Below are 16,784 nucleotides of genomic sequence, written 5' to 3' on the forward strand. Positions count from 1 at the left end.
TGAATGTGGGGCCATACCTTGTGCTGTGAAATGGGAACAGTGGAGGTTTTACTCAGGCAGTAATGTTGCAGTTCATTTCTCACAGCCCTTTTGCCTCCAGAATTGCTCAGCACCTGTGATCTGTAAAATAAAATGCAAGCAGTAAGTAGATGCTTTGGGAGCATTTTCCACCCCATCCCAAGCTGATGAGTGCAGAAAACCCAGGAGTTGTCTGACCCCAGTGTACCCTCCACATTACGGGTCATGGATGAGTGAGAAATGCAACTTCTGAAGCTCAAAGATTCAAGTCCCTGTTTGCAGTCTGATGGCTGCTGAAAGAGAGGAGAAGGAAAGGCACCAACCAACACGAGAACCCTCCAGCTCTGCTGCTCTGCCCAGCACTGCTGGCGAGAGGAGAGCCAGACAGGGCACTGATGCAGAGCAGGGAACATGCTCCATGTCAGAGACAAATAATCAGATCCTGTTCCCAGCTTTGTTCCAGTTCACGACTATGTGTGGTTGTTGCCTTTCCTTTTGTTTTGGTGTCTTGGGATTGTTTTTTTTTGTTTGGGCTTGTTTGGGTTTTTAAATACATGCAGATCCTTTAATGTTGCTGCACTGCTATTTTTTTTTTGAAATTGAATGTATCCTTTCCTGGCCAGTGCTCAGTTCTGTCTGTAAAACCTCATCAGTTTCTATGATGTTCTAGTCTGAAGCTTCCTTTTACTATTAACATTTCTAGGACGCAATCTGGCATGTTATTTACTGCCGTTTGTTGAAACTCATATACACATGCAACAGTTTCTGAACAGGTTTTTAAATGGTAAAAAAAATGGCAAAGGCATTGCTGGGATGAGTGTCCTTGAGAGTCACATAACTACAGCTGACTAGTTAAAATGTGTAAATAAATAAATAACATTAAAATACGGTAAAACAAGGTTTGGTTTGCTTTTTTCCTTCTGATTTCCACAGAGGCCTATATTCTGGAAATAACCAACAATGGTCCCATCACAACAGGAGCTCAAGCTACTCTCCAGGCCAGTCTCAGTACAGAGGATGTCAATGTCACATCAGACTGGTATCACTTCAACTGGATATATGCTCCTCTGATTCTGATAGAGAAATCTGAGCAGCAGTTTAACTCTGTAATTAATGTGACCGGTGAATTTCCTGGGACTTTTCCTGTGTCTGTCTGGGTGACTCACAGAAACTGCTGGTTATGTCGGCCAGTTGCTAGAAACATCACTGTGCTTCAGATTACAGGTAAAGTGGCTTTACAACTTGGATATCCTCAGGAATTCAGTCTACATCAGAGTGCTGGCTGCCTTTGCTAGCATCAGAAAAATGAAAGACAGATGTCAATAAGGCTTCTGACAACAGAGCTCGTGATTTGTGTAGCCCTTTGCCCGAAGGTGGGTTTGGACTACAGTTAGTACAATTAGAGACACACTGTAATCCCTCTACATCCAGGAAGCAAGTGTGATCCTGCCCATTCCTGCCTCTGTCACTTAGAGAAATTGAACTAGAAATCAGATGCTTCAGCAGCTGCAGTTCTCACATCAGCATTGTTCAGTGATGTCCAGACTCCTAAAACAATGCTTCCTGTACTGCTTCCCAGCATTTCTAGTCCTAAAGTTAGGAGGAGCAGCAGCAGTGACAATCTGCTGATTTCCCTTGTTGCATGACACAGCAAATCTTAGGCCATCAGCACAACAGGGTCATTACATTTTCTTTTAAAGCTCTGCCTGAGTGTACTGAAATTGGATGTGAAGTCATGGCTGCATTTCCAAATGTTGCTAAATGCAATTTCAGCTTACTGGGAATATTTATAACCACAAATATGCCACTGAACAAACTAACGAATGTTGTGCTATGGTTAACCTAATCTGGGATACAGGGATTGACATGAAATTATCACCTGACAGCTTTCTACCATCCCTTCTTTCAGAGATGGGTAATCATATTCCTCCAACCCCACGTCCCAGTGCTCCACTTACACATTCCAAAATAGATCCATCTTGCAAAGATAAGGGCAGGCATGAGGACAAAAGAGCTAAGTATAGGGAATAGCTGACATTCTGGGGAATAGCTATGAAATTTTCTTTGGGAAACAGCAAATTGATTGGCTAAGTCTTTATAAAAGTATACATGAGAGCTTTTCTCTCAAGAACTGCTACCTTGCTGAGTATCTACATATTTCTTTCTTACTTTGCACTGTCATATTCTCATGCCACAAGGCTTTGGCTTTGGGATAGAATGTTTCTGTAGCTGTGAAAGGTAAGATCCCATTGTACCTTTCTGCCTTCCCCAAGCAAAAGCACCACCAGTGCTTCTCAGGGGCCTAAAGGTAGTTGCCAATAACTCATAAATTACAACTCCAGTTAGTTTTGCATTATCAGCCCCATCCTGATAGTCACTGTGATTCCTATTTGTTCATCCTCAAGAAAACAGTTAACCAGATTTAATGAATAGTTAGCAGGGTAAGAGTCTGTTACTGGTAATCAATAGCCCATTAATTTTGTAACAAGCTGGTAAGTGTGGCATTATAATATCTCTTAATTCACAGGTTAGAGAGGTTTTTTAGAGCAGCCTCAAACATGGAACCTCTCACAGATACCAAAATTTCACCCTTTCTGTATTCACAGTATATAGTGCATCTGCTATTCATAGTAGTTACAATTTTAATTTATGTAGAAATAGCTAAAACTAAAAAAAGCGCCAAACAAAACCAGCAACATAAAAAAAATCTCACAAAACAAACAAACAAAACCTACCACCCCAAACATGAAGGGTGTGTATACTGGCTTGATTCTGAATCTAAATACTTGATGTGAACCCCAGTTCTTTTGAAATCAATAGGAAAAAGTTTATATTGACCTCAACCACTCCAGGATTATTTCCGTAGTTGTAGCAAAAGTTCTATCATGACCCATTGTATAACCCTAAATAAGTATTTTAATTTCACTGCCTTGTTAACACATGTAACAACACTGAGTACCAGATATAAAATACACTTAACCAGTTGGACCAGGACATAGAAAGACTTATGCAGTACATCTGAAATAAAGTTTTGATACACACACAGAGATGCTATGGAAGTGATATATGCTGTCATTCTTTTCCCACCTTATTATTCTGCAGAATTTATCACAGGGAATCTCACCATTGCCCAGATAGAAGACAGCAGAGGTATCACACGTGGTTCTAGTTCCTCCACGGGCACAGCGACACGGATTTCTTTCTCTCTTCATGACCCCAGTCATTACTTCAAGACAGCATCATTTGTCTACAACTGGGATTTTGGGGATGGGTAGGTGTAGTTAATTTTGTTTGTGGTCACTTTGTTACTTTGTTTGCTATTCATGCTTGAATGAGTATTCAAAATGACTCTGATTCAGATGCTCATCTGGAGAAATAATTTTGGTTAAATCATAGGATAAGGCATACATCTTGGTCAGTTAGTACATCCTTAGCATTGTCAACTTGGTGAATTCTGAAGGCTCTGTTACAGTATTCACTGTGTGCTCACCAAATGGTGATGTTTAAAGACCTGAATTTCTTGTTCAAATGTATGCTTAGGAGAACTACTGTGTGTGCAATGAGCTGAACTGAACAAACTAGAATAAATAGCTTATTGTAAATGGCAATTTCAAAGCATCATTCTGTCTGCAGATCTCCATTAGCAGGTGGGTGTTGCACTTGTGAATACTTTGTGCATTTAAGGAGAATGGAAGCAGTACAGTCTTGTGGTCGGACAGAAAAGAGCTGTTACTGTGACCAACTACCCATAAATGTCCCACAGCTTGGTGAGGAGCTTTGAAAGTGGATAGGTCTTTCAAGTAATATGGAGCTGCACATTACCTGATAACAAATTTGGGGAGAGGGAACAACAGCACTCAGAACCATCGGAAATAACACCATGGGTAAAACCACTTGGCACTAAGGAGGAAAAAAGACATTCAGTTATTTATCTTCTTTGAAGATGAATATATGTCCAATACAAATAAGTGTATGCAAAGAGAAATGTAAGCTTTAGTCTTTGAATACTACTTTTTTCCTTCTTTCTCCTCTCCTACATCTTAGTGCCTCAGTTAGCTTATAGTCCACCTGCCATAATGGTCATTTTCATAACTTACTGACCATTCCAATTCCATTTTGTGAATTTCTTTAGTATTACCTTTAGCATCTTTGATTTAAAATGCATAAATTTACTCTGGGTCTCATACTGATTGTAGTGCTATAGGTAAGATATAAATCCTCATTTATATGGACATGAAGTAGAATTAGAATCACAGCAAATGCAGCATTGTCTGTAAAGAAAATATATTAGAGCCTGTCCCTTTTTAAACCAGAAATATGCAAGCACTTGGTAAAAGACAGTTTTGATTCTAAATCTTTTTCTGTTGCACACAGACTTTACCAGATTACCAAGGAACCCTTTGTCTACTATAACTGCTCTTCCATGGGGAACCGCACGGTGCACCTGAAAGTTGTAGCTGAATGGGAGCAAATGGGAAGCATCATACATGAGAGAGAAATGGTGCAGAAAACTGGTGATTTTAGCACTTCTCTGGAGCTCTTAGGTAATTATAAAACATTTTGCATCTTCAATCCAGAACTAATTATATATGTACAAGTACAGTCTAGCTTTAGTGTGATAATACAACTTCAGCATCATTTCACATGCAGGAACTGGTCAACATCATTCAATGAAATGTTTCCATTGCATAATGGACTCTGTGCTGTTCTAGTGCAGAAAAGTGGGGGGAAATATATAAAATCTTCTGTTTCTCTTTCATTTACAAAATATTTTACTGTCTTTTGTAAAAGTCTCACATACACTTAAAGGAATGAATTGCTTAATTTATGGAGGATTTGTTTGTTCAATTTATGCAACTATCCCTAAAAAATAAATCAGTTAAAACAAGCAGTAGAAAAGTCCCATTGATTTGGTCACCTTCAGGAGTAAATAAACAAATGTAAAGGATCAATAAAGTAGCTGATTGTATATTCAAAAGAAATCATAAGAAAACTCACAACATATCTACTGGTAGGTTTCCTTTTGGGTATGAGACAAGTAGTACTGTTTGTGTGACTAATGGAGCTCAAAATGAAGATCAGCCTGGGAAATCAGTGAGCTTCAAGTTTACACATGGAGGGTGACATGCTGGTTTTTTTCTCTCTTCTCAGATGCTGTTAAAAGTGTGAATGTAGTGGGCTCCAGAGAGACTCACGTCATGGAAAACTTGAATTTATCTCTTCACATCAATGGCACGTGAGTGGCAAACACAATTCTTTTTCCAAATAGAATTATCTGTTGAAGTGTTTTCCCCTGGGGTTTCCTTAGAATAGTCCATTGCACCCCACAGAACTGCTTCCTAAAACAAACAAAAAAGAAATTTCCTGTAACAAAATACTGTTGAATACTGCATTTTCCTGGCTTGAAATGCCATGAACTCCAAGAGCCTGGAAGAGTCCGAATCTTTAAGCAAAAGAAGAATCCTCCTATGTAAAGCAAATGTTATTTTTTTATCTTTGTAAAGAGAGTGTTAAAAGACAACTAGCCAGAGAAAGATAGTGGGTAAACTACATCTGGAAACTTCCTTTTGAATTTTTCTCTACCAATTTCACCACTATTGGATGAAAATATATTCAGAGTCCTGTTGCATAGCAGTAATGCTTCACTGGCATATGAGAGTTATAGGTTTGTGGAATAATTTTGGCAAAGTTAAGATTGCCACAAGGTGTATAGGACAGAGAGGCTCCATGCAGTGAGGATTATAGGAAAATAGGAGAGTCATGAGCACCTCAATCCTAGCACAAGCTCTCTCAAGTTGCAGTATTCAGACCACATTAGAGTTTTGGAGTAATCAGCACCCAACAGAGTCATTTGCCAAAGGCATAAATAATCCCAATAGGCAAAGTAGCAGAGTTTGCATTCAAAAAGTGAATGTCAAATGGCAGGAGTGAAGACTGGAGATGGCACACCAGTAAATATGAACAGCCAAAAAAAACATTACAGGCAAACCTGAGACCACTAAAAGCAGCCTTGGTAATCTAGTCACAGGACCAGGACTGACGCAATAGGAGTTTAAGATAGAGAAGCAATGACAAAGGCTTGAGAGATGGGTTATCCAAAACAAAGCTAGAAAATGAGCTAAACACACAAACATGCTGCTATCTTTAGCAGAGAATGTCGTAAAGAGATAAGAAACAAAAGACTAATAAAATCTGGTAAAGAAAAGCTCTGTCTGTTGTCAGAATCAAAGTCCATAGTGCATAAGGTGAGTTCATGCAGAATCAATTGGAACAGGGGTCTGGAAATGTAAATAAAAGGCATCAGCTAGACATGGTGAGAAGCCACGTGGCTTTAAAGTAGGTTGCACTAGGTTGCATGATAACAAATAAAAACCTTTTTGATATTGGTAGGGAATGCTGTCATCCTTGTAATTTACTTACCTTTTCCAGCTATTAGACCATTGTACAGAGCTTGTCTCCCATTCTTTCCAGTTTCAGTTGTGGGTTTTTTTAATCAGAAAAGTCTTGAGTGTGTTTCAGTAGCCCAAACAGCGATTTCTGTGTGAGGGACAAATTAAAAACAACCTATACTCCCTTGAAGTGCAAGAAAAAAGGATTCCTTTTATCTTTATTGAAGAAGAGTTCTCTACACCCACTGGCCTGGCAATGACCCATGCAGGTATTCAGCTCTCAGCTGAAAGACTTGTCTTTATAGAAGCCTCACAAAGATCTTTTTCATTTGGGAAATGCTATAAACCAAACAACCGTGCAGTTAATTACTTTTCTATTTGTATTTAAATTAACTTCACCATTTTCCAAATTATGATGCTATTTTAACCAGCTTTTAGCTGAAATTTTTTGCAAAGTTTTCACCTTTCTTCATTTTGTCTTCTTGCTCTTCTTTCAGCCCCCCCCTGGCCTTGTGCTGGCTTATAAAATCTGAGTGCATCCCACTTGAAGGTGACAAATGCCATCTGGTGGAGATCAGTGGCTCCTGCTACAATCTCAGCCATACCTTCAGGGATGCAGGGCAGTATTGCCTCAGCGTCAGAGTGGAGAACGGGGTGACGATGCTGCAGACGTACCACGGGATAAAAGTGTGGCCAACAGGTGAGGAGCACCACGAACATCCCAACCGGTCAGGGAACTAACAGTCTCAAACAGGTTAGGGACAATTATGGATTAACCAGCCTGCATATGAGGTTTCTGGAAACTGGTGTAGACTCCTAAAAGGATAGGAATAAGAGGAGAAAGGAGAGCTTATAATGTGCTGACTGTAATTACTCTGAGTGTCTTGTATTCTGCTGAGCCCTTAGTCCCAAGAGTGTCTTGAAGCTGGTGAGATTCCTGGGAAGACTATATTACTTAAATTACATATTTTTCAGTTTAAATAGTCCAGCTTCTATAGTTAGAGAGGATAACTAGGAAAACACATGTCTGTAACACTCCCTTAATTAAGCAGTCTCAACTTTCCTTTTTATTTAGTTTAGTTATGGTTGTTTTGAGGGTAGATTTTTCTAGGCCTCCATTTCATTTCTGTCCCTCCAGCCACAAATCCCTGCTGGCTCTTCCATGCATGGTCACACATGCCCCTCTTGGGTCCCTAAATCATCTGGGAAAGTGGTTTGATGGTCAAGTGAAGAGGACAGAGGACAGCCAGGCTGTGACACAGAATGGTTACACCATCTCACCATGGGCCAGCACTTGTGTACAGGCAGGGCAGCTCACTCCAGAAGGCACTGGTGTGCATTCAGGGCTAAGTGTGCAAATATTCTGTGTTGGAGGCTGCTAGCTGCTGTGAAGGTGAGGTTCCTTCCCATCATCTTGGGGTACCACAGAGGTATGGACACTTTGGGGAGTTAGGGCTAACTTATGGAACTGAGTGGGTTTTTTAGGCTGTTCAAGGGAAAAGAGGGCTAAAAATGGAAAGACCCTTACAACCCCCATTCCCACTTCTGAGATTGCAGAAAGACTTGAAGTGATCCAGGTTGAAAAATTAGCTCCCTCTTACACACGTCCTTTGTTCTGAAAGTACAAGAACTTCTCCAAAACCTTCTGCATTGTTTCCTTCTCACTGTTGCCTCTTCTCAGTGTATTGTATCACTCCAGGAATGCATCCCTGTGCTCTTTCCTAGGGATCCAACCAGCTTTCTTTGTCCTGCTCTGCATCGCTCTGGTTTCAGCGATGGTAGGACTGGTGCTGTACACGACCTTTCGAAGCAACACACAACAAAAAGATCTCGTGGAGGTATTCAGTTACGCTTACTTTGAGATGGGATAATGATTAGATGTCTTTCAGCCATGAAAGCTATCTAATATGAAAGGTTCTTTAATCCCCAAGCAAAGAGAGCAGGAGGGAGCATTCCCCTGGTATGCCTGATCTGTTCAATGGGAAAATCTAAACAGTGTAGGGCAAACACTTTAAGCAACAGACATGCTTAACTTTTATTCAAGTTGGCAGGGCTATCATGGGCAGTTTGTTAATATTCCCAAGCAGGTGCTTGCATTGAAGTATCCCTTCCAGAGAATCTACCTCAGAGCAGTTAGATGAAAGAAAGCATGGATATAGTGAGAGAGGATACAGGAGAATAAAACAGGAGGGGTATGTTACCTACAGCAGCACTAAATTCTTACCTACCCCTAGAATGTGACCTTTATCTCCCCAGCTCCCTTCATCTCTGATGTACCTTTCACTTGCTACATAAGGTATTTGTAATAAGCATGAGTTCCTAAATCAAAGTAGCTTTCATGGTCCTTTGGAAGGTACCTAATACCCTTTACATTGTGCCACCATACGAATACTACACCTCTAGAGAGACTGTCTAGGAGCCATGTGCACAGCAGATATAAATCAGAAATCTATTTGGAGCTGGTGACTGACTGAAACTGGTTGAGGACCAAGTGCCATTTCTGGCCCAAGGTATGGACTCACTTGAACCATTAGGAACTGAACTAAAAATGATCTCTTTGATGTTCTTTTTTCAGGTAGCTGACTTTGACTTTTCTCCACTGTCTGATGAACACCTGCCTAATCACTCAGAGTCAGGTTGTGGCCGAGTATGTTGCAGATCATGTTTTCTTCAGTCATCAAAAGAAGGTGCCAGGGAGGATCACGAACTCCTACATTCTTTTTACAAGCCAGTCAAGACGTACACGCTGTGAAGAACACAACTGCACTTTGGCTGCACTGACTGCCTAACTTTCTCACTGAGGATGAGTTAAAAGCCCAGTGCTGCACAAATGGTTTGGGTTTGCCAATGCAATAAGGTTCACCACTTTAAGTCCAGCACTTGAGCATTTCATTCTCTGAACTAAGAAAGAACAAGCCCTGAAACACAGTGAAAGTAGCTTTGTATTTTTAACTTATACGGGTGTGTACATTTACAGCTGTAAATGCAGCGTTTTATTCTTATGAAAGATTGTTTTATGTGCAGGTTTGCTAAACTCACTACCTCTTGTAATTTCTCTGTTCCTTCTGCTGTCTGTTTCAAAGAAGAAGATGCTTAAGACAAACATACCTCTCCTGTGTTGCAACAATATTACTGGAAATGGAAGTCACCCAAAATGCTGTTGAATGCGTATTTCTTTTCTATAAAGGAACTGATGTGTCCAGGTTGAAAATGGCCTAGTTGCTTCCGATGAACCAGACTGACTCATTATGTTGTCCTTTCTCCTCCTGTCTTAAAAGATACTTTTTTAAAGTTAATGGGCTTCTACTGGACTGTAGTAGCTAGTGACCTGCTCATGGAGAGCTACCTGCTAGCAGTGTTTTGGTGTTGTAGAAGCCTCCACATGTCCACCACGTTGTGAAGCAGTACACCATTCTAATCTGTACAAGTAGCCTCTTTTTTTACAGGCTGCTCACTCTTCTTTTCATCCTCATATTGCTCCCCAGCTAGTCATCCAAGCTCCATTTCCAAAAAATGCAGCAACCAGTAGCTCAAAGCTGCTCAGAAATCATACTCAATTTGAATTCATAATCCACGTTCAAGGCTGTATAAAATCCATGCCTGTTGCAGAGTATCCTCTACAATTGGCCTCCTGCTCAGCCAGGCTTTGTCCCCTGCTACAAGGCATTTCAGAGTACCCTGGAGGCTTTTAAACAAAAGTGCCTTTGTGGCCATTTCTTTTTTTAAACACGACACACCTTCCCCAACCTCTGATTCAAAGCCTATGGGTATTGTGAGCCTGGGCTTTTTTTGTAATTTTCAGATTGGAAGATAATAGTCTGAATGTGATGAGATTTACCATGCGGTTTTTGGGGTGCTTATCTCAGACATTCAACTTCTATACTTCCTCAGAGAAGCCCAGAGCTTCAGTTCCTCTGTGAACAAAACTATGTGACCTGAGAAGGGCTCTGTTAATTAACTTGATACATTTAAAATAGAATAGGATCATCTATGATAACAAATGATACAGTAAAAGTAAGTTTTTATCAAAAAGTACGTTGCAAGGCAGATCTTCTCTTGGCTCTTCTAAAGAAAAAAAACCTATTTCTAAGCAAGCTTGTTGATTAGGAGTGGTGTCCTTTGTATTCCTTCTCAGTGCTCTGGTATCAAACTCTTATCTTCAGTCATATCCAGTTAATGTTAAAAATGTGCCTTTCTTTAGCAAAGAAGCTACTGTGCTTGAAAGCTTCAGATTTATTGTTTACTCCTGAGATCCCAGCTCTCTGAGCCACTGCCAAAGGTGTGTGCCTTGTTGTGGGATGTCAGTGTGGTTTGTAAATTACTACATGGTCCTTGGGCACTGGAAAGAAGAGATTTCTGATATGCAAAATGCAGTTCAGAGTGACAGAGCCCTAGACAGATTGCAGAGTGGCTTTCTGCAGCCAGACGTTTACTTTGGGCTTCTTTTAATTACATTTGTGCCTGACATGTGGCCCTTGCTGTTACAATACACTTAAAGACAAACCCTTAACATGCTAAGGAATGTGTAAAAAGCTCTCTCTTCTCTATAGTGCACTCCTAGCAAATCCAATATCTGTGAGAACAGAAACAGGGATCATTTGGGTTTGAGGGAGATTATATCAAAGGAGTAAGACCTATGTTCTGTGCTGGTTTCTATTAATACCCAGGTGATACAAAGGATATTGTGGGGTATTAGGCCACAAACATTGCTGCTTTGGGTTTTTGCCTTTGTGCTCTCCTCAGTATGTCTGAGCTGAGCTAGAACTGATCCTGCCAAACCTGGTAAAGTGGCAAAGGATTCAAATGACTTAGAAGGGTAGAAAAGATAAAGTGTTGCAAAGTGGCAAGTCAGCACTACCAAATAGTGGAAGATAGTACTCAAGAGTAGATGGAAAAGAATAGAGGTTAGAAAGAAAGACATCTCTGGCAAAAAATAAGCTGTGGAAAAAGTACATTTAGAAGGGCATGTCAAGAAGCAAATTAACCAAGAAAATTTAAACAACCTTAGCAAATTGAGGTATGAGAAATATTCACACGAACACGTTCTTGAATCCAATATGAAACTGCTTCGTGCACAAAAGACTGATCCGTGTTTTGATAAATGCATCTGAAACTGAAGACAAAAGGTAATTGAGCAGTTCAGGATACACCAAGGAGATTAGTGGGACGTAGCATGGATCAGCAGGAGGATTCATTTTGTTAACCTCAGAAATCAATGACCTGAAAAAAGGAATGTTCAGCAAAACGATCAAACTCACTGATTCAAAACAAGACTCCAGTGAGTACAAAGCCAAAGAGCCATTAAATTAAATTCAGGTGATAAGCAAGAGTGTGGCAGATAAAAAGTTTATGCTATGAAAATTAGTTGCAAGGAAATGCATTTGAGCACAATTATGTTCAGGAAACGCATAGTATAAAAACACTGTAAAGCAAAAGAATTGTTATTCTGTGATTTGTCATATAAACAATAGTACTTGTTTGTGCAGTAGATGTGGGGGCAAATCAGCCCTTTATCTTAACAGCAGAGCATAAGGCTCCATGGCTGAACAGGTCAAGGCTGAATTTTGCCTTTCATCTCTGGAGAGATTACACAGCCCAAGCTGTGACAACAATTTGAAGACGTGAGACCTCTATTGCCTTTGCTGGGTGCTGTAGGCATGGAATCTGTTTCAGCAGAAGAAAGGTGAAGAACTTAATATTTAAATGCTTGGCTTTATCATTAAACAATCAGCCAACACTTCACCTTGATTTTGGAGAGGCAGTGCCAGTTTCCGTGGAAACCGAAATGCCATCCTGCAGCTGTCACAAAATTGTTCAAATCCTGCAGATCTCAGCTTTGACAGCACACTGTACACTACAAGTGTGGATTTTTAAATTGCAGTCACTAAAATGGTGAATGCAGAAGTTCCAGAAACTTCTTTCAGAGCTTGGTTTACTTGTTGCCAGTATGTGTAATTCCCACAGCAGTGTCCATAGAGAGAGGAGTCACAGCAGATCATAGAATCATAGAATGGTTTGGGCTGGAAAGGGCCTTAAAGATCACCTTGCTCCAACCCCTCTGCTATGGACAGGGACACCTACCACTAGCCCAGCTTGCTCAGGGCTGCATCCAGCCTGGCCTGGAACACTTCCAGGGATGAAGCAGCCACAGCTTCTCTGGGCAACCTGTGCCAGTGCCTCACCACCCTCACAGGGCAGATTTTCTTCCAATATCTGATCTAATACTATTCTCTTTCAGCTGGAAGCCATTCCCCCTTGTCCTGTCACTCCAGGCCCTTGTAAATGGTCTCTCTCCACCTTTTCTGCAGTCTCCTTCAGGCACTGTAAGGCTGCCATGAGGTTACCCTAAAGCCTTCTGTTCTCCAAGCTGAACAACCCCAATTCTCTCAGCCTTTCCTCATGGCAGAGGTGCTCCATCCCTCTAATCATAACCTTGGTGGCCTCCCCTGGACTCACTCCAACAGGTCCATGTCCTTCCAGTGCTGGAGACCCCAGAGCTGGAGGGAGCACTGCAGGTGAGATCTCACCAGAGCAGAGCAGAATCACCTCCCTTGATCTGAGAGTTTTACAAAACACCATAGTTGTACCACCACTGCCACAACTGCAGGAGCAAATTATACTAGAGCACTGGGGAAAGGCTACTCCAGACAAATCATTTTCTAACAACACATTTCCTCACAGCAGTCCTGGGAAGGCAGGGAAGCGATACTATCACCCTTTGCAGGAGGCAAAAGGGAGTCATATAAAAGGGAGTCATATAGAGATACAGAGCTTGCTCGCGCTGTAAATACCTGCATAAAATTCTAGATGTAAAAGATGATAACATGTGCCTAAGCCTGGTCCTTTCCGCAGCTCGCGGAGCGAGGCAGGCTCTAATCCAGGTTGGGTTTCGCAGCATCGCTCGGACGGACACCAGGTCTACCCGGCAGGGGGCGAGCGCCGCGCGGGGATGGCACAGACTGGCACAAACTGGCACAAACTGGCGCAAAACTTGTCCCAGGCCTGGCACAATCCTGGCACACCTCGTTGGGGCTGAAGGCACAGCCACACGCGATCGAACACGTGTGTTAATCGCGATACACGCCCCGCAGCGCTGGGAGCCACCCCAGGCAGCAGTGAGATGTGATTCAGAGTCCTCACGGCACTGAAATGCCACCCCCGTGTCCCTCGCTGGACACACCGAGCACCTTGTGCAGGCAGAAACGCTGCTGGGAGAGAACTTTCTGTGCGTTTATCAGTGCGCTTGGCACGACAGCGCCCTGTTCTGCAGTGCCACACCTGCAGCGAGCACCTGGCTACTGCAAAAAGCACTTCTTAGCCCACTATCAGATTTTTTTTTTCCACATGCAACGAATCCAGAGCATTTCCATAGGTCCCAGGGACAAAAGCACTCGTTTATGACAGGCAGCACGGAGTGTTCCCTGCCACTCCAGGTGAATGCCCCATGCAGGAACTCTGCAGCCACACGGGCAGATAGAGCTGTGGCTCTCAACTGAATCCCAGGAACACAGGACAGATCCTGGCAGGCTCTATATTTGCATGTTAACATGTTTTATTGTATTTAATGAGACCATTAAAGTATTTCTGTTACTATCAGCAAGATAGACACTGTGGGATTAGAAACCAGTGGGAATAGCCTCATTCCTGTGAACAAAAGCAGCATCACTGTCCATGAAGGAACTCTCCTTCATGGACATGAAAGAACTGTGAATCATAGAATCATGTTGGAAATTACCTTTAAGGTCATCAAGTCCAACTGTTCCTCTAGCACTGCCAAGGCCACCACTAAACCATGTCCCCAAGTGGGATTAGAAACCAGTGGGAATAGCCTCATTCCTGTGAACAAAAGCAGCATCACTGTCCATGCAGGAGAATAACTGTGAATCATAGAATCATTTATGTTGGAAATTACCTTTAAGATCGAGTCCAACTGTTCCTCTAGCACTGCCAAGGCCACCACTAAACCATGTCCCCAAGTGCCACATCTACATATCTTTTAAATCCTTCCAGGGATTTTCCCAGAAAGCCATCCAAACTCTGGGCTGCATCAAAAGGAGTGTGGGCAGGGGATTGGAACTAGATGATCTGTGAGATCCATTCCAACCCCTAAAATTCTATGATTCTATGGTGATTCCACCACTGCCCAGGGCAGTCTGTGCCAGTGCTTGACAACCCTTTTGGTGAAAAAAGATATTTCTAATATCCTATCTAAATCTTCCCAGCACAACTTTTTGTCTTCTCCTATCACTTAAGCAGCCCCCAGTATAAAACACAGCTGAGTGTAAACATTTCTTGACATCACCTAGAGGTGCCCATTACTTCAGGGGAAGGTCTCAGAACCAGGGAAGCAGAAGAAGCAACAAACAGACATATTCTGGTTTAATAACTCTGTAAATTCAGTCATTCCTGATAATATAAATTGGGATTTTGTCATTTAAAGAATCTTTTCAGACATAATTTAGATACAAAATGGGAACAGACCACAGCAATAAAAGCTCTCTTATCTGATCAAAAGCATGTACTTAATAGCAAAAAATTAATATTATGCCATAGGTTTTTAATGTCTTTTCAGTCTCCTGTCCTTAATCTATTTGTCTTTCATTATATGCAAAGCACTTACCATATTTTGAATAAAAACAAAAAGGGAAAAATAATCTAAAAATCCAAATGCACTTGCTAATTAAATAGCAATGCCCTTACTTTCATTCAGGCAATCTCGATAAATTACAGTCTTCCCATACTAATTAACTTCAAGTTTAATGGATTTCTCTCACCACCCCAAGCTATGTAACAAAGCACAACATGCTCAACTTCACAAAAACAAGTCAATATTGAAACTGGTTGGCTTGAATGTGCTTCAGCAAAGCACTCAAACACCTGTGTAAGTGCAAACACAGGAGAGACTTGGAGGAGCAGCTCCTTGGGGTGGTGGAAAGCGAGCAGGTGAGCAGCATTGTATCTCACAAGAGCCCAGTTCTCAGGACCACATCAAACATCTGCACTGAGCACCTGCAGAGCTGATGGCTAGTGCAAAACACACATATTAGCCCACTATCAGATTTTTTTCCACATGCAGTAAATCCAGAGCATTTTCATAGGCCCCAGGGGATTAAAGGACTGGTTGATAACAGGCAGCATGGAGTGTTCTCTGCCACTCCAGGTGAGTTCCTCATGCAGGAACACTGCAGCCACACAGGCAGATACAGCTGTGTCTCTCAACTGAATCCCAAGAACACAGAACAGTTCCTGGCAGGCTCTATATTTGCATGTTAACATGTTTTATTGTATTTAACGAGACCATTAAAGTAAAGCAGTTCTGTTATTAAATAATCTATATATTGGGGAGATAATCAAGGTTATAAGAAAGTAAATTTGAGTTAAAACATCATGAGAAAATATAAGAGCAGTCAGCCAAGACAGGATCAGAAAATGAATTGCAGCCCCAGATCCTGGGGGAGTGAGATGGGTCAGCATAGTCTCCTTGAGCCATTGGGGAAACACTTGGATTTTTGTTACAGCTTGAGTTTTGAATCTGAAATTACTCCAGGTAGCTCTACTTGTGGTATTTTGAGATATTTGAGTGATTTTTTTTTTCCTCCCTCTAACAGCAGCAAGATAGTAATGCTCTACCATGTCAAACAACTGCAAGATTCCACTTATGGATAAAATTATTCATACTCTGTAGATGAGTGTTTCATATCACAGGTCCACCTCCGCAAGAGGAGTGAGGCATCCATTTCCCACAGATACCTCACTGCAGAGAGGAGCTGCATTCTGAAGCATCCTTAAGACCAATCCAGGCCACATAGCTTGGATAGGGAGGGGGGAAACTTTCAAGGCAAGTGGATGTGTAAGTAGCCATTATTTTATTCATGTGCTGTTATATTTTCTCTGGTTTGTTCTTTCCTTCCCTTTGGGTTGATAATAAGTAGTGGAGAAAACCTACTTGCAGACAGGAAAACATTGTATAATTCAAGGTAAAGTATTCTATTTAAATCTGTAGGAACAACATCCATTTTGCTAATACAGTGTGTGAAAAATCAGGTAAGCAGTGCATACATTTTTTATGAACAGGAGGACCCTGAACTATTACTAATGAAGTACAGAAAGAAAAGACAGGACTCTCAGTAGGGAAATATCATCCATTAAATGTCTCCCTGGGGATCAAATGACACTTACAATTGAGAGACACTAACTACCTCCTACATTTCAATTGGTTACCAGCAGGATGCCTATTTGTAGAGATTTGTGCTGCCTCTACTCTGTTAGTCTAAGACGCCACATTAATATTTTCTGACCTTTGCAGTAGGTATTACCCTTTTTTTTCCCACAGACCAGCAGCCTGATTGTACCTTTTAAAACCACCGATCCTGCTGA

The 16,784-nt window shown here is 41.5% G+C and overlaps 2 protein-coding genes across 2 annotated transcripts in view; one reads left to right on the forward strand and one right to left on the reverse strand.

Moving 5' to 3' along the window:
- Positions 1-951: 951 nt before the first annotated feature.
- On the forward strand, positions 952-9,562 carry TMEM130 (transmembrane protein 130; the record flags this gene model as incomplete). The annotated part of the gene is made up of 7 exons (XM_009077480.1): positions 952-1,242; positions 3,121-3,289; positions 4,393-4,562; positions 5,170-5,254; positions 6,905-7,107; positions 8,133-8,245; positions 8,983-9,562. Coding segments are annotated over 7 exons (1,208 nt in total), but the record flags the coding sequence as incomplete, so codon positions are not given.
- Positions 9,563-11,437: 1,875 nt separating this feature from the next.
- NPTX2 (neuronal pentraxin II) overlaps positions 11,438-16,784 on the reverse strand; it is a gene marked incomplete at its 5' end in the record, with an annotated part of 110,229 nt that continues 104,882 nt past the window's right edge. The window contains one exon of the mRNA XM_009077481.1: positions 11,438-11,520. Within this exon, the coding sequence (XP_009075729.1) occupies positions 11,438-11,520 (83 nt within the window). The remainder of the gene's footprint in view (positions 11,521-16,784) is intronic.

Source organism: Acanthisitta chloris, unplaced genomic scaffold (assembly GCF_000695815.1).
Source record: "Acanthisitta chloris isolate BGI_N310 unplaced genomic scaffold, ASM69581v1 scaffold13066, whole genome shotgun sequence".
Classification (NCBI taxonomy): Eukaryota; Metazoa; Chordata; class Aves; order Passeriformes; family Acanthisittidae; genus Acanthisitta; species Acanthisitta chloris.